At 33.2% G+C, this 27731-nt stretch overlaps 14 protein-coding genes and 2 non-coding genes across 16 annotated transcripts; 7 read left to right on the top strand and 9 right to left on the bottom strand.

Moving 5' to 3' along the window:
- Positions 1 to 143: 143 nt before the first annotated feature.
- NAEGRDRAFT_78199 (exoribonucelase, VacB family) lies at positions 144 to 2304 on the bottom strand (the record flags this gene model as incomplete). Its single annotated transcript, XM_002681948.1, has 1 exon — positions 144 to 2304. The coding sequence occupies one exon, from the start codon at positions 2302 to 2304 to the stop codon at positions 145 to 147; it is 2160 nt and encodes a 719-aa protein (XP_002681994.1). The 3' UTR covers position 144.
- A 177-nt stretch (positions 2305 to 2481) lies between these two features.
- NAEGRDRAFT_t57 lies at positions 2482 to 2554 on the top strand. Its single transcript has one exon. It is a non-coding gene; the product is annotated as a tRNA-Met (tRNA).
- Positions 2555 to 3097: 543 nt separating this feature from the next.
- On the top strand, positions 3098 to 6139 carry NAEGRDRAFT_62754 (FH2 domain-containing protein; the record flags this gene model as incomplete). The annotated part of the gene is made up of 1 exon (XM_002682098.1): positions 3098 to 6139. The coding sequence occupies one exon, from the start codon at positions 3098 to 3100 to the stop codon at positions 6137 to 6139; it is 3042 nt and encodes a 1013-aa protein (XP_002682144.1).
- Positions 6140 to 6513: 374 nt separating this feature from the next.
- On the top strand, positions 6514 to 7002 carry NAEGRDRAFT_30206 (uncharacterized protein; the record flags this gene model as incomplete). Its single annotated transcript, XM_002682097.1, has 1 exon — positions 6514 to 7002. The coding sequence occupies one exon, from the start codon at positions 6514 to 6516 to the stop codon at positions 7000 to 7002; it is 489 nt and encodes a 162-aa protein (XP_002682143.1).
- Positions 7003 to 7146: 144 nt separating this feature from the next.
- On the bottom strand, positions 7147 to 8820 carry NAEGRDRAFT_62752 (uncharacterized protein; the record flags this gene model as incomplete). Its single annotated transcript, XM_002681947.1, has 1 exon — positions 7147 to 8820. The coding sequence occupies one exon, from the start codon at positions 8818 to 8820 to the stop codon at positions 7147 to 7149; it is 1674 nt and encodes a 557-aa protein (XP_002681993.1).
- A 529-nt stretch (positions 8821 to 9349) lies between these two features.
- NAEGRDRAFT_t43 lies at positions 9350 to 9422 on the bottom strand. The gene has a single exon. It is a non-coding gene; the product is annotated as a tRNA-Ile (tRNA).
- A 1386-nt stretch (positions 9423 to 10808) lies between these two features.
- On the top strand, positions 10809 to 11321 carry NAEGRDRAFT_62751 (uncharacterized protein; the record flags this gene model as incomplete). The annotated part of the gene is made up of 1 exon (XM_002682096.1): positions 10809 to 11321. One exon carries the CDS (start codon positions 10809 to 10811, stop codon positions 11319 to 11321), a length of 513 nt encoding a protein of 170 aa, XP_002682142.1.
- Positions 11322 to 11474: 153 nt separating this feature from the next.
- Positions 11475 to 12386, bottom strand: NAEGRDRAFT_62750 (uncharacterized protein; the record flags this gene model as incomplete). The annotated part of the gene is made up of 1 exon (XM_002681946.1): positions 11475 to 12386. The coding sequence occupies one exon, from the start codon at positions 12384 to 12386 to the stop codon at positions 11475 to 11477; it is 912 nt and encodes a 303-aa protein (XP_002681992.1).
- A 904-nt stretch (positions 12387 to 13290) lies between these two features.
- On the top strand, positions 13291 to 14235 carry NAEGRDRAFT_2052 (uncharacterized protein; the record flags this gene model as incomplete). The annotated part of the gene is made up of 1 exon (XM_002682095.1): positions 13291 to 14235. A coding segment is annotated over one exon (945 nt), but the record flags the coding sequence as incomplete, so codon positions are not given.
- A 384-nt stretch (positions 14236 to 14619) lies between these two features.
- On the bottom strand, positions 14620 to 15723 carry NAEGRDRAFT_62748 (uncharacterized protein; the record flags this gene model as incomplete). Its single annotated transcript, XM_002681945.1, has 1 exon — positions 14620 to 15723. One exon carries the CDS (start codon positions 15721 to 15723, stop codon positions 14620 to 14622), a length of 1104 nt encoding a protein of 367 aa, XP_002681991.1.
- Positions 15724 to 16911: 1188 nt separating this feature from the next.
- NAEGRDRAFT_78196 (rho small GTPase) lies at positions 16912 to 18543 on the bottom strand (the record flags this gene model as incomplete). Its single annotated transcript, XM_002681944.1, has 1 exon — positions 16912 to 18543. The coding sequence occupies one exon, from the start codon at positions 18541 to 18543 to the stop codon at positions 17065 to 17067; it is 1479 nt and encodes a 492-aa protein (XP_002681990.1). The 3' UTR covers positions 16912 to 17064.
- Positions 18544 to 18774: 231 nt separating this feature from the next.
- On the bottom strand, positions 18775 to 20565 carry NAEGRDRAFT_78195 (leucine aminopeptidase; the record flags this gene model as incomplete). Its single annotated transcript, XM_002681943.1, has 3 exons — positions 18775 to 19051; positions 19104 to 19379; positions 19423 to 20565. 3 exons carry the CDS (start codon positions 20563 to 20565, stop codon positions 18794 to 18796), a joined length of 1677 nt encoding a protein of 558 aa, XP_002681989.1. The 3' UTR covers positions 18775 to 18793.
- A 391-nt stretch (positions 20566 to 20956) lies between these two features.
- NAEGRDRAFT_30217 (ARF/SAR family small GTPase) lies at positions 20957 to 21622 on the top strand (the record flags this gene model as incomplete). Its single annotated transcript, XM_002682094.1, has 2 exons — positions 20957 to 21460; positions 21509 to 21622. 2 exons carry the CDS (start codon positions 20957 to 20959, stop codon positions 21620 to 21622), a joined length of 618 nt encoding a protein of 205 aa, XP_002682140.1.
- On the bottom strand, positions 21616 to 23856 carry NAEGRDRAFT_78194 (autophagy 9; the record flags this gene model as incomplete). Its single annotated transcript, XM_002681942.1, has 4 exons — positions 21616 to 22684; positions 22730 to 23025; positions 23074 to 23441; positions 23489 to 23856. 4 exons carry the CDS (start codon positions 23854 to 23856, stop codon positions 21632 to 21634), a joined length of 2085 nt encoding a protein of 694 aa, XP_002681988.1. The 3' UTR covers positions 21616 to 21631.
- A 177-nt stretch (positions 23857 to 24033) lies between these two features.
- On the bottom strand, positions 24034 to 25855 carry NAEGRDRAFT_62744 (uncharacterized protein; the record flags this gene model as incomplete). The annotated part of the gene is made up of 5 exons (XM_002681941.1): positions 24034 to 24351; positions 24404 to 24786; positions 24832 to 25346; positions 25411 to 25669; positions 25738 to 25855. 5 exons carry the CDS (start codon positions 25853 to 25855, stop codon positions 24034 to 24036), a joined length of 1593 nt encoding a protein of 530 aa, XP_002681987.1.
- Positions 25856 to 26200: 345 nt separating this feature from the next.
- Positions 26201 to 27643, top strand: NAEGRDRAFT_62743 (uncharacterized protein; the record flags this gene model as incomplete). The annotated part of the gene is made up of 1 exon (XM_002682093.1): positions 26201 to 27643. The coding sequence occupies one exon, from the start codon at positions 26201 to 26203 to the stop codon at positions 27641 to 27643; it is 1443 nt and encodes a 480-aa protein (XP_002682139.1).
- Between the last annotated feature and the right edge of the window lie 88 nt (positions 27644 to 27731).

The raw sequence follows: 27731 nt of genomic DNA, 5'->3' as shown, positions 1-27731 counted from the left end.
AGGTGCCATTGGAAATGAAAAAGTAAATTGATAACTTTACCATTCTCAAATCGGTTGATCCGTTGATCTCTTATAATGTTTATTGTAAACTCATGTAAAAGTAAACTCTTGTAAAAACTGAAATTCTCCAATTGTGTCCAATTACTAATCAAACTGCTTTATTTTAACAGTTAACTCTTCCCAATCTATTGAATCGATTAAGAAATGTATGGTTGTATCTAAAAGACTGGGATCAATGTTAGAGCAGAGTATTTTGAATGAACAAAATCTTTCCTTATCTAATTTGATTTTAACATGATTACCTTCTTTTGGTTTTCCAACTATTCCTGTTAGATGTTTTGGTTGAGATGCTTGATTTTCATCATATTTGTAATTTTCCCACAAATTACAAAGTACCCAATACATGATTGTATCATCTTCCACATCTTGTGATTTATGAGTCTCTGAATCAATTTTCTCCTTGAATAGTTCTAATTGATTTTCAGATAGAATTGCCTGTCTTGTCAAGTGTAAATATAATTGAATTTGATTGATTGTATCAATAAATCTTCTGACTGGACTGGTTTGTTGAATGTAAGGAGAGGATAAATAGCCGTTGCTTATTTTAATTCTAGTTAAGCCATCTTCAAAAACTTTGGCAATAGCAGGAATGTTATTCTTTGAGAAATATTCTCCTACAAGTGATCCTACTAAAATTGCACATTCTCCAATAACAATACTTCCTTTTAGACTTCTACGTGATGAAATAATCAAATCACTTGTAGTATTACTAGATGGATGAGGAACAATGTAAGGTCTGTCCACTTGCTGATTTGTGAGACGACTTGTTTGGAGCTGGGCACAGTATTGATAGAGTTTTTCCCAATTCTCATCACTGTCGAATAGAGTTTCAACTTTTTCATAGGTAGTATTTTCAATAATGTTCACTCTGGAAGGATGAATATTGATAAGGATTGGAGGTTCTCCAACTTTCATATCAAACTCATAAGTAATTGCAACTTTTTCTCCAGTTTTCAAAGAGAGCAAATCCTCAGATAATGAAGGTGGCAACATCGGGAATACTGTCAGTGGTCTCTCGTGATTATCAGTAGTTCTAAAGAGAGGAGAATCCTTTGGGAGGCAGATGTAGTGAGAGGTAACTTTTCTAGATGCTTCTCTAAAGAGATGATGCTGGAATAATTTGTTAATATCACTCTCTCCAAGATATTCATAGAGGAAGTGACCGACATTGGTTATGTGCACAGCTACCTTAAGGCTATCTGAATTACTCTCCAAAATACTAATGGCATCGTCAATGTCCATAGTTCCTTCCGAATCAATTGTTATTACATTATCGTAATATCTCCAATCCTTTGTGAATTCTGGAATCTTTTCCTTGTAGCCAGTATAGTGAACAATATCCTTCATTTTGTGATGCAACTCCTTTGGGTCAGCAACTTTGAGAATACACTTAATTACAAGGTCATTCAACTCTGCTGGGAAGACATTTGATTTGAGAATTAATGCTTCAGGTAAACTAATCTCTACTCCCAAGTGGTGCAACCAAAATTTGACCTTTCCTTCCATAGTCTTGTTTTTAGGAATAATATATTTACAAAATTCATGCCAATATTTGCTTTCTGATTGAACCATCAAACACTCCAAAAGTCTGTATTTCAAAATCATAAGCTCCTCTTGGTCCAAAATTATATTTACATCTCCCTTGGTTATATTATCAATTTGGTGAGTGAATTTTAGCTTTAATGTACTTTCTCTTAGTTGTTCTCTAGAAATTGATTTAAATGTCATTTCATGCTTGGATTTTTCAAAGTGTGGCATGTCTGTAAGAATGTAGAATGTAGAGAATTGCAAAATGACTTTTCCAATCTCGGAACAAATCTTCTCATGCTCCAAATCCAAACAAGCAATCAATTCATCCAATGAAAATAACCTTGCAGGTGAAACATTCTCATCCCAAAATTTAACAAGTTTTTGTTTAATTTCTTGTTCATTATTCAAGAGAAAGTTGTTCAATTTCTTGTAGAGAATAGTCCTCTGTTCTTCTGTATTTTCCACTCCGTATGATGAAATATCATCAAGTAATAAAAATCGTGATGATGGTGCGGAAATATCCATCTTTTGAAAATTAACACCTTCCGTATGGTGATCCTCCATCAATGGTGCAACATAGAATGTTTTTCCATTCACCCGAAATCCCATCCAAATACTTCCCTTGTTGAACATTAGTCCAGTGTGAGAGAGAAGGCTTGGAAAATCACCTCCGTTCGTTGTTGTGGAAGATCCAGCATTTTGCTTTTGTTTCATTTTTTTTAATAAGGCAATTTTGAAAATGCACAACAGCAACAAAGTAAAATGGCTGAGAGATGATTATTTGAAAAAAAGAAAAAGAATTGGATAGGAAATTATCATGTGAGCAAAAGAAATATATCTAAACTAGCTACGAGGGTTTCAATATATTCCGATTTAAGAAGTTAATGTGTCGGGGTCTTGGCGCAGTCGGTAGCGCGTAGGTCTCATAATCCTAAGGTCGTGAGTTCGATCCTCACAGACCCCATCTTTTGCATCCTACATTTTTTTTGCAGCCCAAACAGTTACTTTTTTGCCTGCACTAGTTTATGATAGTTTTCAAATCAATTGAGAAGTTGATTGACGATTTGATATGTCAAGACTACCTTGAATTAATAGTTACTGTAGACGCAACGTTTCCAAGATTTTTAAGAGTTAGAAGTTGATATTTAGTCCGAAATATCGTTATTTAGTTTAATAACAACCGTTACGTTCAATACAAATGGCGCCACAATCTAACGTTTCAAAATCATTTAAAAAAAATGATGAATTTTAAAACGTGGCTCAAGCCTAATGTTAAAATCAGCGGAAGCTCGATTATGAACATGGTGGAAGGCTTTACCACCAAATACAAGTTTAATCTATACGAGTGTTCCATTTGTTCTTTCCTCAAGTGTATGTTTAATTCTAATGCTAATATTCCTAACATTCATCATCAACAATTTTAATAACACCAACAATAATTAATCTTTATCATGATGATGATGTTTTAATAGTCATCCACAAGGAAGACGATGAAAATTCAGATAATATGGAACAATTGCTGAAAGACAAGTATGGTGATGTGATGGTGATAAACTTTACCAGACAATTTGTTTCCAATCAGAGTGGAATCAATACAAGTTTGAATACTTCATCATCATCCGATTTGAACACTTCCATCACTGAAATTACAACACTAGCCTCCATCTCTCACTTTGAGAGAATTACTCACCTCTTTGAAATGTGTAAGACCATGTATAATTTCATTACCAACAAGACTACTAATCAGGGTGTTATTGTAATTGTTGCCAATGCACAATACACTTGTTTTGCCTTGTTGTTAATTGCTTCCTTCCTCTCCTATATTGAAGATAACGAATTTAGATCCAAGAGAAATTATCGAACCACTCTTGAAGCTTACTATGAATTGAAAAAGTATATTACAGAGAAACCAATTGGAAAGGTGTTGGGATCACTTTATACCAAGCAACAAATTGATTTGATTGCTACTTTTGAACCTAGTGTTGTTCGTTATTGCAAATACTTTAACTATTTGACAAGAGTGCCACTTCCTGAAATTCAATTAATGTCCCTCGATTCTATTGTTCTTTCAACTTTGGATGTTTTCAAGAAGGATGCTAATAGAAAGCAACGTCCACAACAGGAAGATCTTTTGAATTTTAATGATACAGCATCTGGTATTTACTTTGTTGTCAAACAGAATAATCAAATTGTCTATTCAACTTATGGTACCCAACCTGAATCAATCACTTCACTTGCTGGAGTTGGTGATAGGAAGGTTGAACCTGTTGGTAATAATCATTTCCCAATTCCAAAGCAAGCATGTAAACTCATTGGTGATTTTATTCTCTTTGGTTATCAAATGGATGAATTGGGTACTATTCAACAACTTTTCAGATATACATACAATACTGTCTTTTTACAAACTCAAGACAATGGCAATATTTTATGTATTGAAAAGAATAGATTGGATTGGGCTCACACCAATAATGAAATTGTTGACAATATCAAGATTCAACTCAAATTTTCATTTGTAAAGAAGGAAATTGACAGTTCTGCAGAACTTAAGGTTAACACATATAGAACAGAATTGGATTCCACTGTTAAGAGTTGTCCATATTACTTGAAGGGTAATAAGGTGGCCATTAGGTTGGCTCACATTACAAATCAATCCCACAGAAGAAATATGAAGAACTTGATTTCAGAAATGGAAGTATTCACTCAAAATAAGGATACCATGTTAAAGAAGATTGAATCAAAATCACCAAACAAGAGAATATTCTCTGAAATGGAACAAATTGATCAATTAACAAACATCTTTAGTGAATTGCATGTTGGTAGAACACCTGCTAAACTCAATAAGAGATATCAAGGATTGTTAACTCCTGACAGTAGTTCCAAGTTGAGACTCATGTCCTCTCCACGTTCAGCTCGTAGAAGCAGTTCGAAGAAGAATAATCTCACTCCAATGAGAGAACAAAACTTGCTTCACTTTACTCCTCCTTCTGCTAAACACAATCCAAACAAGGAAAACGAATGTGTTCTTCTTGATATGAATGATCCAGTCCTTACCTCTTGCCTCTCTCCAATTAAGCCATATAAGCCTTCTACCATTCCACCTCCACCAATGATGGGAAGCGTTCCTCCACCTCCAACTTTGAGTGTTGTTCCTCCACCACCACCATTGCAACCAGTCAATCTTAATGTTCCACCACCTCCACCAATGATGATGGGAGGTATTCCAACTCTCAAGAAACCACTCATTATCAAGAAGGTTGAAGATAACAATATCAAAAAGCTTCACTGGCAACCAATTAAGGTTGTGAGTAATAATAGTGTTTGGAATAATTCAAGCATTGATGAAAATATTCTTGACTTGGGAGAATTCCAAAAGATGTTCTCAAGAGAAGATGCTACTGCCAAGACTCCAATGAAACCAAAGTCTTCAGTTCCTGCCACTCCAACCAATCAAGGTATTCTCGATATGGGAACCAATAGAAATGTTGAGATTATTCTTAATAGTCTCTTCAAGACATTTAGCAATGATCAAATTACTGAATTTATCAACATTTTGGATACCAGTGTCCTCTCTATTCAACATGTTGACAATTTGAAGCGTTTGGTTAATATTGCTAATGAATTGGCAAGTAAGAAGAAGGAGCTCGAGGCAAAGGAAAAGTTGTTGAGAACTGAAGAATTCTTACTTTCACTCCTCTCCGTTAAGAACATTGAAGCAAAGGTCAATGTTATTGGTTACATGCACACCTTTGAAAGCACTCTTGATAATCTCACTCTCAAGATTAAGAGAAAGCAAGAAGCTATTCGTATTGTTCGTACCTCTGAATCATTTGCCAAAGTTCTCAAATATGTCTTGACTGTTGGTAACTATATGAACAGAGGTAAGAAGCAACTTGAAGCAGCCAATGGTTTCCACATTTCAATCTTGCCAAAACTTGGTGATACCAAATCAACCAATAAGGAAATGACTCTTATGCATTACCTTGTTGGAGTATTGGAAAAGGATAGTATTGACACTTTGTGCTTTGAAAAGGAATTGGAAAGTGCAGGTGTTTGTACATTCGGTGTTTCTATTACCGTTGATAGTATTGATATCTTGTTCAAGGAATTTAAACAAATTCAAGATCGTATTGAATATCTTCACCAAGTTGGAGCTAAGAATGAAAGAGAATTATACGAAACCAGATTGAATACCTTCTACTCTAGATGTGCACCAACACTTCCAAGTGTAGTTGAAGCCTATGAATCTCTCAAGAATTCCTATAAGGAATGTTGTGAATATTTCCACTTTGCATGTTCAAAATCATCTAAGGAGGAAGAAGATGAATTCTTTGCATACATTAAGGATTTTACCACCCAATACAAGAAGGCCAAGAAGGACATTGAACAAAAGAGAATGGCTGAAACCAAATTAGCCATGCAAAGAACTAGTTCACTTTCTCAATTGTCAAAGAAGAGAAAGACTGCTGTTGAGCAACAACAACAACAACAACAAGACGAAAACATTCTAACAACACCATCTAAGAGTTGTCTAAACATGACTGTTTGTTAAGCATTTAAGCATTCTTAACTAAACACACATCAAAACAACAACATTTCCATTAAACTAATTTATTTATTAAACAAATCTGTTTCTTCCGTTACCAAATTTCCTCCTCTAATATTCCACTTCGATATTAATAACATTGATGGACAATAGAGTGTGAGGACCCACTGGAAACATTCCAAAGCCATCGTTCGTGCTTTGAAAATCTCTGGGGTGGAAGGACTATGGACGTTCTTCGGTGTTCAAGCTTGCCCTAACAATGCGATTCTTTCATCAAATAAAAACTGTCCGAGCACACAAGTTGTTTTCAATCAACAAAAAAAACTAACCAACACAACCAATACATTGTTTATTTTAATAAAACAATATAATATAAAGAAATGACTACCACTGATATTTATTCATTCTCTGTTAAAGATGCTGATTTGAATGAAGTTTCCCTCTCCGAATATAAAGGAAAGGTTTTACTAATTGTTAATGTTGCTTCCAAGTGTGGATTTACTAAACAATATGATGATTTACAAGAAGTGTACAACAAGTATAAGGAGCAAGGATTTGAAGTTTTGGCTTTCCCTTGCAATCAATTCGGAAGTCAAGAACCAGGAACCAATGAAGAAATTTGTACATTTGCCAGATCTAAATTCAAGACAACTTTCAAGATTTTCGATAAGGTTGAAGTTAATGGATCAGGTACCATTCCACTCTATGCTTATTTGAAGAAGGAAGGTTCTGGTTTCCTTGTTGATGCTGTTAAATGGAATTTTACTAAATTCCTCGTTTCAAAGAGTGGTAAAGTTTTGAAGAGATATTCTCCAACAACTAATCCAAAGGATTTGGAAGATGATATTCAAAAATTGTTAAAGGAATAAATTAGTAAGTTTAAAATGTATATTAGTTTGCATAATTGTTGTTCCGATTCAATTGAAAATAGTAGAAATTAATAGAAAATAATTTTTATTCGAATGTGGGAGTGATACATAACAGTTTAATAATTTAAATGATGAAGATGATAGTTAAATGTTTATTATCAGCTTTTTTTCGAAAATTTCAGTAATGTGTGAATTATGATTTGGATGTTTGATTTGATTCATGATATCTTTCTTGAATGATGTTAGAATATTGGATGGAGAAATTGGACAAGTTTTGGATTGGTTGACTAGTACAATTTCCAAATCACTGGTAATTCCAAATGTATCTTTGAGTATTTTCTTAAGTGAATAGTAATTGACTAGCTGTTTGGATTTCAGTTTAATCTTTTTGATTTCACTCGATTGAGAAATTTGACAATTTAAAACAAATGTCTCATTAGAAATATCAACTACATTCTTAGAGATTGGTGGTGATTTACCCTTTCTTGAATTAATATCTGGAAAATCAGTATTTGGAAGAGGTTCAAATCCAAACGAGGTCAACAGCTCATCAACTTCATATTCGAATTTTTTCCTAACTTCAAAAGAGGGATACACGCTATCATTGATATATTGTTCCAGATGTGAAAGTTTTGAACCATCAATTTTGTTCTGTGTAATGAAATATTCCATTTCCTCCAATCCATGTTCTCCTATCCAATTTAACACATCATTCATACTCCATTTGAGAAGCTTATCATTCAGCAACATGATTGACAAATTTTGCTCATTCGAATCTCCAATATCTTTCAGATTAGCAATTGACCTAACCCTCATCGATTGTCTGTAATTTCTTTTCAATTCTCTCATAAACTCTGTCGAAGGATTCAACTTTTGAATGAATGTATATAACTGCTCAGATTTACAGAAATCTCTAAAACTCTCTGTTTTAACTTGTAATCGAATGAAAGTGTCCAATTCCTTCAAAACTTCTTCAACTCTTGAAATGCACATGAGAAAATCTTCGAGTATTGAGTTTCCATCAAATGAAAATGAAGTATCAGAAAGAGAACTAACAGGAGATAAACCACCTGGGGGTTCAGTAAATTGTTTTGGTGAATTTAAAAGTGACTTGTCTGTAATGAAATCATAAAAATCTGTCACTTCAATATCAATGACATTTGAAGCATTGAATGTATTGCTATTGACAGAACGTCTATTGTTGTTATTGGATGGGCTAGAGATGGTATTAGAAGAGTTAGAAGGAGGATTAGAAGTAGCAGAAACAGGTGGTTGGAAACTATTACTTGAATTTCTATTCGAATTATTGTTTACACAAGGTAAATGTTCATCAAATCCAAACTTTTTAGAATATAGGTTCCAAAAAGTTTGGATTTGTAACGACAGTTTGTTTCTCAAGGTTTGTGGCAAGTTTAGTTCTCGTTTCGAATTTACATGTAAGAAACTTGTGGAAAATTCCAGCAATTTTCTAAAAATTGTTTTCACACTGTTTTCTGTTGTGTTGATATTCGACGATGAGTCAGAGAATAAACTTCTTCTCTTCTTTTTCTTATCAGTCAAGGGAAAGTCGCCCAACATTCGTTGCAATTCTTGTCTTACTGTATTACTATTCGAAACACACAACTCTTCCGAATTGTTATTCGAAACACTATTTAATATCAAATCCATATCCTGTTTAAGTTCTTTCATTTCGATTAAACATTCTAATTGTTCAGCATTTTGATGGGCTTGTAAATATTGCAAAAACACTTGCAAACATTCATTATTTTCCATTACCCACTCAAACGAGAACTTTTGACAGCTGTCAGGATGGTTCATCCTTTTTTTTATGTTGTTTATCTTGTTCAATTAACCACAACATCAACGAAACGATTGGTTAGCCATCAAGACTCCTTCTCAAAATGTGTCAGTTACAAAAAAGGAAAATATTAAAAACAAGACATTTGTGTTGTGATTCATCAACTTTTCACCACCAATAAAACTGTTCAACGTCTCTATTTGGTTTTTAAAAAACCTGAAAAAAGACAATTAACAAGTTTGAAAAGTTGTGAAGCTGATTGATTTCAATTATTAGTAATTTGACACCTGACTTGGAAAGATACCAGAGATGAAAATGAAGAGATTTGTTGATGGTGTATGAGTTGAAACAATATTCAAGGAATAGAGCTCTTTTTGAACTTAGTTCAATATGGGGTGTTTGATATTTGTACCAAGATCATTCGAGTTGAAAGATGAAAGGTTTATTAGAAAAGAGTCCCAACTTTCAAATCCAATATTTCTTTCGCTCCAAATCACCTTATCTTTGAAAACAAAAAGAAATTGAAACGGTTGTCTGTTATAAAACAGTTGCTGACGGACGGGATCGAACCGGCGACCAATGGCTTATTAGACCAACGCTCTACCGACTGAGCTACGCCAGCTGCACATTGATAATCACTCCTTAATATTGGGCCTTAAATACTTTTCTTAATCTGTGAACCTAATGAGGTTTATCTCACTGATTTCCTATTCCTGGCCAGGCTGTGCATGGATAATGTAAAATTTGTCTGATGGTTCATCCATGTCCAAGAATGAAAAGGTAGCAATATAAAACCAATTAACCATTATCGTCAATTTCAATTTTTGCATATTTGTCCGTTTCCATCCAACAACCAACTCTTTCTCGCACTCTTGCAATTCGAATTTCAAATCTCTAAACAAAATGCTCTCCATGAGCTTCATCATTTCTTCCTGAACTATTTCAAAATCCCAAAAACCTTCAGACCGTTTCAGGTCAATAAAATCCTGGCCATAAATTTTAACAATCCACCTGCCATGATATCGATGATCTTGGCAATAGATTGATAATTCGAGTGGGAATCCATTTTCCAAAAAGAGAATCATCTCCATTTCGCATATGAAAGTTTCTAATCCAAATTTCTCAAATTTGGATTCTTTCAATGATTTGATAAAGATTAGTTTCGAATTATTAATTCCACAACATTTGAAGGGAATTCTCATTCCATAACAAAGAATTAGATTTTCTTTCATGTATGGAAGTTGAACTCTTTTTGTAAATTCAATATTTTCTTTTGGGATTTTGTTGAAATTTGTAAAAATTAATTCGGAAGAATCAAAGATATGATCCTTGTATTGGAAAGTGCATTCTAACAATAATTTAAATACTTTAGAATAGTTTAAATCAAATGGAATATCTAAATTTTCTAATATATTTGATAAAGAAAGCTTGTTGTTAGGAATTTTGAATAAATTAATTAAATATAATTTGTGAAATGTTACATCATTTATCAAATTATGAAAATCTCTATTAGAAACCATTATTAGCTCTTTCATACTGATCGGAGGAAGAAACAATAAGATTTCATGAAATATTTCTCTCGGAAGTTGCAATGATGACATTTTTTATTGATTATAATTTTCTTTTACAAACATCTGCCAAATGAATGCTACTGGAAGAAGTGCTTAGTTTAAATCTCATATTAAGAGCAATATCTTACCAGCTTTCAACACTTACACGGCGGAGGTCAAGGTATGGGGGAAGAGGTACCAGTGGCGTGTTCGATTCTTGTCGATTAAGGTAAAGCACATTGTAAACCCTTAGAACCAAATATTCAAACAGACCTCTATTGTAAGGAGGTTTCTGATGCCTGAGGCTATTCGATCCAGGGCAAGGCAAATGGTGGTATTAGGTCAGATTTCTTACAAGGTATCCTCAGAGCTCAGCAGACATCCCTCAATTAACTTACTCAAAAAAAAAGCCTAAAAGTGATTTCAAAAGAAGAATCAAAGTGATTACAAAGAAGAAAATGATGAATAACTTGCACAAGAGAAGCAGACAAGTACCATTCGAAGATGAATGCAACGAATCTGCCAAAAGAACCAAACTCGTTCTGTATGTAGATGAGTTGGAGCAATTGAACTATACCAATAATAAGGAAGAATACAGCAGTAGTCTTAACTACTACTCACCAAGTACTTATTTGGAAGAGTACTTTGCCACACAACCACAGTTCCATGTCCAACCTTACAATGAAGAAGAACAAGATTGGATAGATGCTCCACGCAGTTGTACAAGAGATTATGTAGTTTATTTCACTGATAACCATGAAGGACACGAAGAGGTTGATGAACAAGAATCAATTTCAAAAATCAAGTACATTACTGAGTTACTCTCCGTTGTAAGAGAATCGGATTACTATACCAATAAGGAAACAGACTTCAATCTACCAAATACTACGGTTCTTAATTTCTTTGAGAATCTTCCATGTGCAGCTCAGCAACAGGCACTTCCAGAAGAAACTGATGGACAATGTTGTTAATAATAAATTTGTAAATAATGCAAACACCATATGGTTCCATGCTTGAATCTTTATTAGGGTTGCCACGGATAGCTTTCCACCTAAATAAAGCACTATCGAAGAGAACTCCTTAATATGACATTTTCTGATGGAATAGTTCTATTAATGAATAGACTAATCCCACCAGTACTTGAGGGGAAATTCAAATTCTTCCAACATTTCCTGTAAAAGAGCACCGTTCTTAATAACCGATGGTGAACTACTCAATTTTGATAGAATTTGTCTTGGGTTAACTCTCTCAAACATGGAAATAAAGTAAAGTAAACAAACTCCATTTGGAACTCTCACTATCACATCAGAATTTTGTTCGATCAATATGGATAGCCGTGATGAATGTTTCCATGAGGGAAATCTATGACAAAATCTTGGATGACCCAATTTGAGTAATATGTAAAAATACTTGGGCAATACTTTACAAAATCTTTCCAAATTTGAAGGTTCCAAAATAGTATAATAATTAGGATGTTTCAATGTCCAAAAAATCGACCCACAAAGCTCAATCGGTAATTCAACCAACAGATAACTCAGCTCTCGTGTATTTGCTTGAATATCGTAATCCATAAACCAAGTGAGATGATTTTCAAAATATTGTAAATAATTTTCAATTCCACTCTGCCTAAAAAACCTGATATCTGTTTTCAGATTGTACTTCCAAGCACTCATTAATAATTTAATTCGATGATAGTGAAATTGTTTCAAATGCTTTTCGTATTTGGAGGAATCATTTCTAGTTGTTGCTAATAATTTTTGAAATTTGGTCAATTGGTGAATATGTTCTTTTGGTAGGGGTATTCTTTTTTTCCACACTCTTGATGCAATCCAACTTGGCGCATTTTCCATTTCTTTTTGATTCGAATAAATATGAGTGAATGTACATGTAAATGCATACATCAAATCACTAGCAGAAATTAATTGGTAAAATTGCGGTTCACGTTTCAAAAGTGCAGCCAATTCCGAGAAGGACAAGTGCTGGAGAATTAGTGTAATGATTTCTGGAGGTAACACATCAAGGTAGCAAAAAGACATTTTTTTTCATGTTTTTTCAATCTCGAAAATGAAGGAATTCAACTTTTACAATTAATCATCAATTAATTGTCATCAAAAAAACAAAGTAACCCCAAAAACAAAGTAACCCACAAAAAATTCATTTGATCCGCTCTAAGGATTTCAATACTGTAGTAAGCGAACCTTCCACTTCAATGAAACATCTTCATAAAGTTTAAAAATAACTCAACTTCACAAATCTGCCGCTGTAAAAAGATTCAAAAAGCTCGAAATTAGAAAATTCACCAACATTCTTCAAAAAAAAATGGCCACTGATTCTCCTCTCAGTACATTGCTCTCCTCTGAGCATAATCCCTTGACTACTTTAACGCAGGGTGGTGGTTTCTTTGAATCAAATTCATTCTTGAGTCAATTCTTTACGGGATCAATGTTTTTTGGTTCTTCTTTTAATGCTTCCTCTCCTTTTGGTGGCACCGGAAATAATGGTTCAATGATATGGAATTCTACCATGACTGATCAATATATTCACAAGGGATTGGAATCTTTGGTTTTGGTTTGTTTTCCAAGTTTTGTGGTCCAATCTGCCTTGTTTCAATTTTTCATTTCCTTCATGTTTTCTTTCATGACGAGTAATAATATTTTCACTGCCGGTATTGCATTGGTTGTGTTTGGTAAAGTTTGGACCTATGTTGTGAACAAACTTGAAGAAATCTATTATTACATTAGAGATATTTTCAATTATTCTGTTGAAGTGAAGGAAAAGGAAAATTACAAGTTCAATACTATTTATGTTTGTTTGATGCATTGGTTGGGTACTGTTGAACATTTTCAAAATGCCAAGCATCTGACAGTTCATGCCAAGAATGATCTCTCAAATAATCATCGTCACAATGAGGAAGACAATGAAAATGATCTAGTTTTACAACTTGTTCCAGGTCCTGGTTCACATGGCTTTTATTTCAAAGGTCACAAGATTACCATTCAACGTATCGACCCAAGTTTTGAAAAGGATAAGAATGGTGACAAGGAAGATACTACAAAACTTGTTCTTACTGTTTCTGCATGGAATGGAAAGGAAATTTTGAAGAATATTCTTCAAGAAGCCATTGAATGTTATTTCCAAAGTGAGAAGGGTGTCACTTCAGTCTATACTCTCTCCACTGATTATTATAGAGATTGGGAAAAGTTGTGTGATAGACCTTATCGTTCATTTGATACTGTCTATTTGGAAGAAGACATTAAGCAAAATTTGATTAAGGACATGGATAGATTTATGAGTAATGAAATCTTCTACAGGGAAAATAGTCTCAATTATCAGAGAGGGTATCTTTGTTATGGTCCTCCTGGTTCTGGTAAATCAAGTTTAGTTTTGGCTATGGCTGCCAAATTGAAGTGTTGTTTATTTTCAGTTAGTTTGAATGATAAGAGCTTGGACGATTCCAAATTGCAAAAGATGTTAACAAAGCTCCCAAAAAGAGGTATCGTTCTATTGGAAGATATTGATGCAGCATTCAATGAAAATAGAAAGGCCTCTGCAGATGTTCAAGGAGTTAGTTTTTCAGGATTATTGAATGCTCTCGATGGTGTTGCTTCATTCTCTCAATTCCCTAGAATTATCTTTATGACTACAAATCACATTGATAGATTGGATCCTGCTCTTGTTAGACCTGGAAGAATTGATTTCAAAATCAAGTTTGAAAACTCTACTAAGGATCAAATCAGACAAATGGCTGCCAGATTCTTTAAGGATGAAGAATTGGGAGCCAAGATTTCTGAATTGATTCCTGAACACAAGTTGACCACTGCTGAAGTTCAAACCTACTTGATGAGATATATCTATGAAAAGGAAGATTGTCTTAATCATGTTGAAGAGTATTTGGTTGAAGTTGATAATTTGAGAAAGGAATTTGAAAAGAAAAAGCTTGAGGAAGAGAAGGAAGATGATGATAAAAGTACAACCAGTGATAATGCCAAAGATAAATCAGACGAAATTAAGATTGAAGAAGAGAAGAAATAAAATTAATCAGTTGACTTACATTTCACAAATCCATGTATTCTATGGACCACTAAATTATCGACGCTTAGAACCTATTCTTCAGAAATTAGTATTTACAATCATTAAAATTCAAGTAAGGTATTTTTATTAAACAATGTTCCATATTATTATTTCAAATACTGTACAAGAACTGTCATACACTGGGTGTGGCAGTTCTGGTAACATCTTGAAATAATAATGTGTCGTATTGTTCATTGTTCATTGCTTCTTAAGAGTGTTTAACTCAGATAGGTCTGAACTAATTATTAAACGAGTTGCATCTTTTTTGCACTTTTTGGAGTATTGATTGAGATTTTGGTTTCGAGTTCTAATGCCCTGGTTATTGATTGAAATAAAATTATGCGCATTTTCGAATTTGTGTCCATCACAACACAAAAACAAATAGTCTCCACCACCAAGTTTGATCCAAGTTGTTTTTTTACGTTCTTTGCATGTGGCTTTCGGGAGATGATCTTGTAGGGAAATATAATTTTTCTCTGTGGTGTTCAAGTTTTGAATTGTTATCGAAAGATCACTAACTTTTTGTATGTGTTCCTTAAGTTCTTCGAGTGGTCCATGGCTTCCAGTGCCAGTTTGGAATACTTCAATACTTAAAGAGAATTCTCTCTCTCCAATATCAATCTCCAAATATGTATTCTTAGAACATATCTTTGTGTGTTCCCATTTAAGTGTTGGATTTTCTTGTGTTTCCACAACCTTCTTGACCTGCTTTTCCTCTTCTTTCTGTTCAGCTAATTTTTTGGGGGAGTGCTTTCTTCTGCCCTTCTTCACTTGTGCAGAGGTGTCAAATCGACTGGAAGATTTTCTATTGTCTTCCATTGAAATGGTTGCACATTGCAATGTGTTCTGACTGGAACCTGTTGTACAATCAGGAAGGTTAGAAACCTGGAAAGCCAAACTTTCATAACCAGTTTCAGTGTTACACTCATTACCAATACCACTATTAGTATTTGATGAGGAAATTTGAGCAGTACTGCTATCATGGCTGAATATGTCATCTTCTTTCAGAAAGATATCATCATCATCATCACCAACACTTGATGAAGAAATTTGAGCAGTATGGTTATCATGGCTGACTGTGGCACCTTCTTGTTGTTGATTATCAACGATTGGTTGTTGATCATCATCTCTAAAGATTGAAGTTACTTTATCATGACACTCCTTATCAACCTCAAAATCATCATTTTCATCACTTGATGCAGCTGCTTTAAAATCATATGCTTCTTCTTGATTCGGTCCGATAAACAATGGAAACTCTTGTTCGAAAATTCCAAGGTCGAAAATTATGGGAGATGCTGACATTGAAAGCTGGGTAGGATTTTGGTGTTTTTTTTTTGTTGTTCGGACAGGATTCAGCAATTCTCATTTCAGATTTAAAGCCAGGCAAAGCTAATTTTGCACGTTGAGAAGTCAGGTGTTTTTAGATTCAGGGAAGACCAAATTTCTTTGATTGTAAAATTATGAACATTTTGCTTCCAATCATAACACTGGTAAAATGATATTTGACATGTAAAAAAATGTTTTTTGTTGTTTCTTTGATTGATTTTCGTAAAACTTCAACAAGACTAGAAGATGATTATGAGATTCTTGAAGTTTGGTTGAAATCAAAATTAATGTCACCTGCCAAGCGAATATTTTCCATGAATTTTGATCTAGTTCATGACATTCCAATAGAAATTAATTCCAAAGAGATAGCATATTGTGATTTGAAAATTGCCTATCGATTTGATTGTATTCTTATTTTCTATCCAAACGAAATTATTATACTGAATAGAAATAATAGAAAAGTTTCGAATATTATAAATTTCCGAAATGATTACATTTGTTCAACAATTAATGAAGAATTCGATGAGATTTATATAATTACCAAAGATTCCTCAAACAATTACAAGTGTTGTAAATATTTACTTAGCAAATGGTTGAGTGGAATTGGAGACGAATTATGGAGCTTTGGATTAAACGAAACTTTTAGCATGACAACACTAAATTTAGATAATGAAAGGATACTAATCACTGCTGAATACTCATCCATAGATACCAAGTGTTATAAATGTTCTGATGGAATGCCAATCAAGAATAATCTTCCTTCCTTTTATTGCTGTTATGCGATTGATGCAATTTCAGATACTGAGATTATTTATTGTAATGTTAAGGATATTCAAATATATAGGAAAGTGAGTGATCATGAGTGGGTTTCATCAAGCAGATATGAAATTAATTTTTCAGCAGAATATTTAATGAATTATGACAGAAATTCCAATAATATTTATATTTATTATTCTTTGAATTTGGAACCTAAAACTTGGTTGAAAATATTTCACATTGACATGAATTTTAATTTGATTAACAAACAAACCAAAGAAATTGATGGAATAGTTAAAGCAATTTGTGTGGATCAACAATTAGGACTACTGGAAATGATTCTTAATGGAAATGCTATTCAATTCTTTCACTGATAGCAAAACCAAAACTTTTGCAATCACAATTGTTAATTTTTGAAATTTTATATTCAGTAGGAGCTAACGAATTGTTTCTGGAAATTGTGAGGAAGTAGTAGCTGTTTGGAGGTCTTCATCAACTGCAGCTTGCTTTTGTATTCGAACGAGTAGATTACAATGAAATGCTCCAAATCTAATTATCAAATTATTGTAATAAACATTTATGTTTTTGTTGTTCATATTGTCTATTATGTTGATGAGTGTCCATTTTCTTTTTCAGTTTTGCTTTGAGTCTTGATTTCTTTTCCTTTACAGCAATTGCCTTCTCTGCCATTTGTTGGAATAATTCCTGAATATTGACATTATCCTTGGCACTCACTCTAAACAATTCCAATTTAGTTTCTTCCAATAATTTTTCAATCATTTGTTCTCGTTTCTCCTCAGATAGAATAGTAGTACTGGTGGTGGCATGAATTTCCTCATTTGCTTGATTTTGTTCCTTGTTGAGATCTTGTTTAGTCAAAACTAAGGCAATTATTTTATATTCAGTGAATTCATCACATGCATTTCGAATAGTTTCAATCTCATTGTACACATAATTCAAAAAATCCTCATTCTTTCCATCAAAACAAATCAGGAAAACATCTTTTTCATAATAATAATCTTGTTGATTTCTCTTAAATTCCAAATAAAACTGTTCATCATAATAATTTTCACAATTTGATAATCTATCATCGGTTGTTTCCAAATCAGTAATATAGGATGGAACATAATCTTCAATTTGGAGTATTACATTGCTTCTTGGATGAAAAAGTAAAGATTCTGAACTATTAGAAACTGATGATGAAGCATTAGAAAGTAGAGAATGAGTTGAAGGTGAAGCATTTGTCTGCTGATCATACAAATAACTCATCCTTTCACTACTAAGCCCAACACTATTCGAATGTTGCTGCTGCTGTCCTATTGTTAGTAAATTATTATTTGCCATTTGTGGTGTTGTGTAATAAATTGATTCGACACTTCCAGTAACATTTTCCTTCATTCTATTGTTATTTTCTTCAAGGAGTGTTAAATTATTCTTTTCTTGTGTTGCTGTTCGAAGAATAATCTCTTTCGAATAACTTTTAGAAACATGTTTCGAAACAAAATCCGAATCCTTTTCCTCTACAAATTGGTTTAAAACAAATCTCTTTGCAATTGATGATTGTCCAACTCCCCAATTTTCTCCACTCACCAACATGATCCTCACAAAATCATCTTCACCAACAGGAGTTGTTGGCATGGATTGTGTTGATTTTCTGTTTGTTATTGGACTGAGAGGTGTTAAATTATTATTCGAATGTTGATGATTTAGAGAGAATCGTTCTCTTTTTCTTGGTGTAAGTAATCCCATCACTAATTTATCAATTATTAATTCGTCAAAAGTTTGTATGAGTTGATCAATGAGTGTTGTTGGTTCTTGTTGGTGATCATCAACGGTTTCGGAAGGATTCGAATAGTTAGCAGGTGGTAGATACGAATTTGAATGAAATGAAAATTCACTTGGGTAACTCTCTGAAATATCTGCAATGGAAGATCTTCTCGTTGTTTCTATTGTTTTTTGTGTTTCTTTTACTTTGCCCGAAATGTCTGTGGCACCGGTAATTGTTTCGAATTCTGTTGTGGCACAAGGCACAGTTAACATTGATGCTTATGGCCTTTGAGGGCTTTCTTTTTAAATAAACCTGACGAAAGATGGCAAGTAATCCTAAATCTTCCCAAAAGTTAGTTATCCTGTTAGAGAGATTTTTATATTTCATTCATTTTCGTGCTCATTTAGTTTACTATCAAGCTCTTAAGCAACATTGTATAAGAGTGGAACGAAATTGTTGCCGAAACTGTGACAATCTCTAGAGAAAATATTATTGCATCAAGGTATTAATAATAATAAGGGTTTATTCTTCTTGTAAGAGTCTTACATATTCAATAAGAGCTCTTGTTGGTCGACCATTGTGAATTCCCTTAGCATCTGAATTGGTTCCAGCAATATCGAGATGGGCATAATTTGGAACCTTTTCAAAATCAACAAATTCGGATAAGAAACAACAAGCAGTGATACTGCCAGCATTTCTACCTCCAGAGTTCTTGACATGGGCAACATTGCTTTCATTTTGCTTTTCATATTCAGTTGGCATGAATGGCATTCTCCACATCTATTAGATTGGAATAATTGTCAGAAATTTGATGAGATTGTGAAATACTTACATAATCCTTTGTGTTAATACCTGACTTTTCAAATCTCTTCCACATGTCATTAGTTGAGGTATAACAACCAGTCAATTTGGTTCCCAAAGCAACAACACAAGCACCTGTAAGAGTGGCAACATCAATCAAATGATTTGGTTTGAATTCTGAAGCATAACACAAACCATCAGCAAGAGCCAATCTACCTTCAGCGTCAGTGTTATCAACTTCAATGGTTTTACCATTTCTTGCTGTAATGACATCACCTGGTTTATAGGCAGTGGAGGATGGCATATTCTTTCAAATGTTAATTATGAATGAAATATTGTAATGTACTTACTTCACACAACATGGCAATACACTTGATATTGACAGGAAGATTCAATTTACAAACAGCCAACATGGTTGCCATAACAGATCCAGCACCTGACATGTCTCCCTTCATATCTTTCATTCCTGCAGCTGGTTTAATTGAAATACCACCAGAATCAAAAGTGATACCCTTACCGACATAGATAATATCAAAGTTGGTGTTATCTTTTGGATTATTCATGAATGTAATTTCTAACACTCTTGGCTCCTCAGCAGATCCTTGAGAAACACCCAAGAAAGATCCCATCTTCATTTCTTCACACCATTTCTTGTCGTGTTCCTTGATGGTTAATGGTGAATTTTCCTTTGAGAGTAAATCACCCAATTCAGTTTGGAATTTTTCAGTTACTGTTTTACAGAACAACTTTGGAGTGAGATAGTTGGCAGGTAATTCAGACAAGTATGCTGAAAAGTTTTGAGCATCAGAATAAATAATAGCTCTATCAATAACTTCCTTTTCAATATTAGAAGAAACATTAACCTTTCCTTCAGATAATTGATTGAGTGTCTTACTGGCAGTTTTCTTTGACAATTTAATAAACTTCCAACTTCCAAGTTTTAATCCTTCAACTGCTTCTTGACCATTAGTCAAATCATCAATGAAAACTTCAAGAGTAGAATCATTTTCCTCTTCTTCAGACTTTTCAGATTTTTCTTCCTTTGGTTTTTTAACATCAGACAACAAGGCTTGAACAGCTTTTTGGGCCAAATCTCTAACACTTGGTTGATTAATATCAACAATTTCATGTTGACCAAATTGTTCCTTAAACAACTTCTTCTTGTATGAAATTTTCTTTGTAGAAACATCCTTTTCTCCCAAACCAACAAAAACTATTCTATCATCAGTAGTAATTTCATTCTTTGCAATACTACACTTATTTCCATCAAAAAACATTCCACAATCAATCAGAGAAATCTTTCCTTCCTTCCAATCCTTCTTTGTAAAGAATGGTGATGACAAGAATTGTTCCGATAATAAATTATAGGCTGATGGAGAAAAACTTCCATCTTTATAAACTCCCAAGATGTAATCCTTCTTTAATTGAGCACTGGTATGAAAACTTCTCTTGCTTGTTTGGAGGAGAACATTTCGGACTAGTTGTTTGGACATTTTTTTTTGATTGAATTTCATAAAATAGATTATCGGATATTTAGAATTAAATATTTAATGTGATGATGATAATTATTGGAAGGATTACAAAATATTTAATATTGAGAAGGTGGATATTTTAAGGATAACAATTTAAAAAAATTATATTAGATATTGTTCCATTAAATTTATAATATTAATATATTAATATCTTATTAAAGTTTACAAAATTATATTCCTTACTACCGATTGTAGTTCTCACTTCCACAGTATTTTGTATTTTCTTCGAAAAGTTGTTGTAGGTAGTGTTGGCGCCTTTTTCAATTTTCAAAATCAAAAAAAAGAAAGAATATCACCTTCTTTGCTCCTCACAATTTTGTACACATTTTAATACACTTCCGAATACAATACAATGGGTCTTATGAGTATTTTGAAAAAGCTCCGTGAACAGGAAAGACAAATGAGAGTACTTATTCTCGGGTTGGATAACGCAGGAAAAACAACGATCGTTAAAAAGCTGAAAAATCAACCTCTTGATGAAATTTCTCCAACACTAGGATTTAATATTGACACAATTTATTATGAAAAGGATGCATCAAAAGATGTAGCTCAAACACCAACTAATAATACATTTAAGGTTAATTTCTGGGATATTGGAGGTCAAAAATCAATCAGAAGTTATTGGAGAAATTATTTTGAAAATACAGATGGATTGATTTGGGTAATTGATAGTGCCGATACTGACAGATTGGAAGATTGTAAGAGAGAATTAAATCTCTTGTTAGGAGAGGAAAAATTGGCAGGTGCAAGTTTATTGATCCTTGCTAACAAATCCGATTTAGATAATGCCCTTAGTGTTAGTGATATTGCTAAATTCCTTGGATTGGAACAATTATCTCAAACAACAGAGACAACAGTAGTTACCTCTGGTGAATCTATCCTCTATGAACAAAAGTCTTCAAAGACAACAAGACACATTCATGTTGAAAGGTGTAGTGCCATAACTGGTGAAGGTATTTCGGAGGGTATTGACTGGATTGTTGATGATATTGCAAACAGAATTTTCTTAATGGAATAAATCATTTGTTTATTTTCTTCTCCAGGTTGACTGATTCATAGATTGGTCCATTCTAATTTGATATTGACTTTCCAACATATTGAAAAGAAGTCTAGACTCAGAGAGATCATTTTGTACAGGAGGACGAAGAGTATTTTCTCTTGGTGGTTGCACTATGACAACTGGAGAGAATTTGGCAGCTTGTTGTTGAACAGGAGGTTGCTCTACTTGCTGTTGTTGTTCCTTAATGGTTTCCTTCTTTGCAAGAATAGATTGATTAAGGTTATTGATAAATGCCTTTTCTCCATTGTCATCCTTTGGTTTGTAGTTTGGATATCTATTCACAAAGCTGAGATATGATAACTCCATTTTACCATGCTCAGAAGCAGCATGCTTGGTACCTCCAAGAGTTTGACTACCGTACATATCATTACCAAATTCATTAAATTTGAATGCAGCATGACCACAAATATGTCCTAATCCATGATAATCAACAGTGATTTGATCAACAAAGGAGGATATTCTCTCTGCACTTCTTGGTAATGAAATAATGAGGATAATAGGTGTTACAAATACACTGACAATTTCATTCAAGAAGTAGGAATAGCTAGGAATGAAATGGGCAACAAAGTCATCTCTCACATCGTGATGGTGACCTTTACCCTTCCATTTAAGATCGTGGTGGTGTAAAATTTCACAAACATCATCTAGCTTTTGTTTTGGATTGAAAACGGCATGTTCGTCAATTACAAATCCCTTAGCAAATGCCCAACCCAATAATAAAGTTGTCAACCAAGTCAATAAGTTTTGATTAAATACTGTCAAATAAAGAGTAAGTGAGTTATTCAAGTATGAAAGTACAATTATTACTCCGGCTATTGCTGATATAAAAAACATTGCTCTATTAGCAACAATAGAAAGTAAGACATTAGGGAATTGATTTAAATAATCAATAGATGGGCCATAGCCTTCCTTTAGTCTTCTCTCATATTCATGAGCAAGTTCATGATACTCTCTGAATTTGAATGTGGAATATAATGACCACCTTCTTCCAAGTGCTTTCTTTGGATCGTTTTTGAGCTCCTTTTGAATGATAAATAATTTAAACTAAACAATCTGAAAACTTACGGCTAAGTATTTAAATGAAGTGTACAAAATAATATATATAAGTAAAAATGGTGCGAGTAATAAATTAATGAGACCCAATTTTACAAAGAAAGCTCTGAGAGCATTTGGGTTTTTTACAAAGGCCTCATTAATTTTGAATTCGCTATCGAACATGTTATCTACAACAATTCTCAAGTTATAAACAATAATTTCAGAGAGATAAGTTTTCTGAGAGAATGGAAGTGTTAGATTCATAACATCCTTATTGATGAATGATATCAAGTAATTTTCTTTTCTCATAATACGGTTTAAAATATCTAATTAAATAACAATCAGTAAAACTGTTTAAAATCAATCATACATACCGAATTCGTCTACGTTTTTGATAATATTAATCTTTTTCTTATTTTGGAATTCAATAATCTTTTCTACAACTTCAACCCATTGAATAGTTTGAATATCCTTCTCAGTTATATTAAGTTCAGTATTGAAAAAGTGTTTGATTGATAACATTCCCAATAAATCCCTCAGATATTTTACAAGTAAATACATCCAATAAAAACAAACAACGAATTCAAATAAGAGGACAACAATATGGAAGGCATTCATTGTCCAAACATTTTTACGAAAAACTGGAACTGTTTTACAAGCAACATCCTGACAATGCCACATATCATACCAATTTAGAAATACAAATAGGAAAGTTGAGAATATCATCATGAAAAATACAGTACTGTAATAATATTGTAAATAAACAATGTAATAATATTCGAAACAAACCATAATCGTAGACATCTATCTACCAACATGCACCAAAAGCCTTTTTCATAGAAGTATACATAAACTTGTTGAAAGAAGGCATCTAGATTTGTGACTCCGAGATGTTCACGTTCCGTTTCCCCATTTAATAGACTTTGATGTTCGGCAACTCTGCCTCTTGATTGTTGTACAACTTCTTCATCATCACTATCCTCATCGTCGACGTTATATTTGACTGTTGGTGTTTTTAAAGGTGAATTTTCCACTACTTCAACATGAGGTTGGCGTTGATGTTGTATTTTAATATTAGCCAATTCAATGACTTTCGGTTTTGCTGATGTAGATGAATTATCACTTCCTTCTGATGACGATGATGGAGGTTCTTGCATATTTTTTGAAGGCTAAAAAAAGAACGTGATTCGCGCCTCAATTCATTTAGAAAGCTGATAGAAAAGAGATTATTCAACAACCTTCCTCATTTACTCAGTAATAATGTCTAAGCTGCAATTACCATGTAATTTATTGGCTGTTCTTGTTGCTGTTAGTTGGGTATATTTAATTGATTTTTATTTACATTCTTGTAAAATGTCACACTTAATTAAAGAGTAACTGTTAACAACGAGAGCAAAGAGAGAGAATAACAAAATGCCAATAACCCAATAACCTTGAGAGAATGGACTGGTGTGAGGATTTTTGAGGATTCTTCTTGGTGTTGTGAAAAGGAAAACAAAAATCTTCTTACCAAGTTTCTTCAGGGCCTCTGATTTGGTTTGAACTGGTGGTTCTTCAGCATTGATTGAGTAGGATGATTCATTTTCTAATTCCTCTTCCATTTTCATAACTTTTACTCTTGCAAATACTGCAAGGAGAGTTGGGAAAATGCACTATTAATTGTGTGTAAATAAAATTATTAAGATATTCTCAAGATTAACTTACCTGAATGAATAATCCAGCAAAACCACCAGTAAAACTGACTAGTGTTGAAATATTTTGATAGGCAAAAGCAAGGATGATTGGAGGAATTGAGGCAAGAGCAGAGAAGAGATATGAGTTATATTTCCACTCGTGAATGATTTTGACTTTTTCGAACAAAATTTGAGTATTATTTCTCAAGGTAATGGCAATAAGAGGATAGTTACTGGTGAGTGTGAAAACTGGGAAGAGAGCCAAGAAGGCAGCAATTAAGGTGTAACGATAAGTGGTGAAATTCAAAGTAAATAATGCTTGAATTTCACATGGTGGTCCATCATGAATTCTGTTTGAACATGTTTCAAAAGGTTGTTCTCCAAAAGCAAAAACTGCTACATAACACATGCAAACTAATCAAAATGTTATCTCAAATGCAACTCATGAAATCTACATACCATAAGCAAAGAAAATCATTACAAAGTCAACCACAAACATGATTGTTAATCTTCTCTTATCGTGAATTGGAGAAATAATGGATGGAAGAGAGTGGTGACACATAAATGCATAAATTGAAATTGAAAAGAGCTTTGAAAAACTTTCCATAGAAAAATTAAAGAATTGAAGATTCTTAGTTGATCCATTTCCTTCAATAATGAAAATTAAACTGAGCAAAATCATCAAGAAGAATGCAATATTTCTTGTTGCAAGTGTCATGTACTGCAAATATTTAGTCTTTTGGAAATTGAAGAAACTGAAAGGAACCACAATACACGAGAAGATTCCCAAATAAATATAATAAGTTGATTTTGGATCCAATCCAAACATAGGTCCTGTAACCTTCAGTAAAGATGTTGGTACTGAAACAGCATAAATTGCCAAATCTCCAAATAAATACACAATAATAACAACATAGAAAATTGATTTTCCAATAACTCCCAAAAACTGTTCTGTCATTTTACCAATCTCAGTTCTTTTCCGATATAAATAACATTGTTGTTAGTTAACTAACAATTCATCCAATAAAAATTACATACCTTTCTAGGATAGAGAAAGGATTCGAGAGATAGGTTTGCAATTCAGGTGAAATTTGTTCTGCTTTTTTCTTCTTCTTCTTTGTTGGTTGCTGCTCCTCCAATGGAAGATTTACAGACGTCGAATTATCAATCAATCGTTTTCCTTCTTCATTTCTCTTCAACATGTAATTCGATGAGGACATTACCTCTATCACAAAAGTAACACAAATAAAAGCCATAAATGCATTCAAAGCAAGCACCATCACTCCCGAAATAATTCCTATCATCATTTCCATCATCAAACAACACAATAAAATTCCAATTTTCAATCACCTCTAAAAAACCTACCAGCCTTGTGAAATGCATACGGAAGAGCCAAAGCGCCCACTCCTACAATCAAATTGAAAATATAAACAAACGCAATCTTTTTCGAATACGAGGCTCCAACTGCTGCTGCTCCTGCCATTTTTTCTGCACGATTTTTTCAAGTGTTTTCATCTCTATAAACGTTCTTTTCAAAGTGATTACTTGAACGGCTCGAGTTTTGACACTTCAAATTGTTGTGACTTGTTGAGGTGTGAGCAAATTCCTTAAAGTTTTGAATAAGGAATGCATCCTTTAAGTTTTTCCCGCTCATGATAGTTGTTCTTCGTGTTTTTAGTGGAAAGTTGTAATTTCCTGTATTGAGTGGAATGCAAAAACTTGCTGTTTATTAATAAAAAACAAAATTGAAAAAAATACAACAATCAATAACCAACTTTAAAGTTGATCTTTCAATAGAACATCATCATTGTATAGGCTGTACATAAAAATGGATGCTGGATTAAAGAATAGACAACATATTAAAACATTTGCCAACATGATAAATTGTTTGGCCAAAGTCGGAGAGGAAGTAATATTTGATATGAAACCTGATAGGGTTTCTTTTGTTACTGTCAATGCTTCAAAATCAACATTTGCTAGGTTCACATTTTTACATTCGTTTTTTGATAGATATTCCTTTTTACAAACTGCTCCGAAAATTGTTAGGCTAACTCTGAAGAATGTTGTTCACGTATTTAAGAATGCTGCTAATTTAGATCAATTGAAAATTACACTAGATAGGAATAATAGTCAAGTTATATTTGATTCGTTTGGACTTTCTCAAGTACAAAAGATTTATCAAATTAATTGTTCACCATGTGATGTGGTCAATCCAGAACATGATCTCTCTAGAGATTTTGAATTTGAAGTCAATTCTTCATATTTATCTAATTTATTATCACCATTTGGTAAATTGGCTGGTGATATTACCTTTCTTTTGGGAAAGAGAGTTGTTATTACTACATCACAACAAAATCAACCAAATTTATCACAAACTGATGGAAGATTTACACAATACTATATTCAAATGAAATCATATGCTGAAAAGGGAGAAAAACAAAATGGAAATCAAACATCACTTGCTATTGATACTGTAAATTTGGAATCATTCAATGTAGCTCAACAGGCATTTGTTCAAAATGATGCAAGTAATAGACCAACCCCACCTGCAGGAACAGTACCAGGTTCAGAACAAACAATTCAAGCAGAAAGTGAAATGACCTTTAGTTTTAAAGATTTAAAGGCATTAATAGGATTTTGTGAATTATCTGAATATAATATTCATTTTTCAATGACAAGAAATAGAGGAGATCCAATTGTAATAAGATCAGAATCACAAGCAAAGGATGTAGAAATTGTATTTTTAATGGCAACTATTGATTCAGATGATGAAACAATGGCTACTGCAGAAACTTCAACTATTACTACAAACCAACAAGTTTCATCCAGAAGAGCTAGTCAACAACAGCAACAAGTTAATGACAATCAAATGGTTGATGATAATTTCTCTTCTGGTGATCAATTCTCTACCCCTATTAATAAGAGAAAGAGAAGTCACCTTGATGAATCATCCATATATATAGATAATCAAGATAGATTTGTCACACCAGAGATTATATCTAATCCATCAGGAAAATCTCTTCATAATCAATTCCTTAATGAAGATATGCCATGTGCTTCATTTGGTATTAATGGTGAAAATGAAAGATATATTCAATTGGGTGTTGTCCAATCTTTCAGTTCAAATTCAAGTAATGGTGGAAGCAATGAATATGGTGTTCAAGATGACAGTGAAGGAATGATTGCCCAACGACATGTTCTTTCAAATGCAAGTGATGAAGAAGTGGCAGGTACACCTTCTCCTCCAAACAAACAAAGAAAGAGATCATGATCTTCTACTTGTAAATCATTAAATCTTCTGCAATTGGATTAGTAGCACGCTTTGTCTTCTTTGCTAACTTTCTCAATTCATCCTTTGA

The sequence above is a fragment of the Naegleria gruberi genome (assembly GCF_000004985.1).
Source record: "Naegleria gruberi genomic scaffold NAEGRscaffold_4, whole genome shotgun sequence".
In the NCBI taxonomy this organism is placed as follows: Eukaryota; Heterolobosea; class Eutetramitea; order Acrasida; family Naegleriidae; genus Naegleria; species Naegleria gruberi.
Note: the sequence above shows the minus strand (reverse complement) of the source record. Positions and strands in the feature narration are given on the sequence as shown.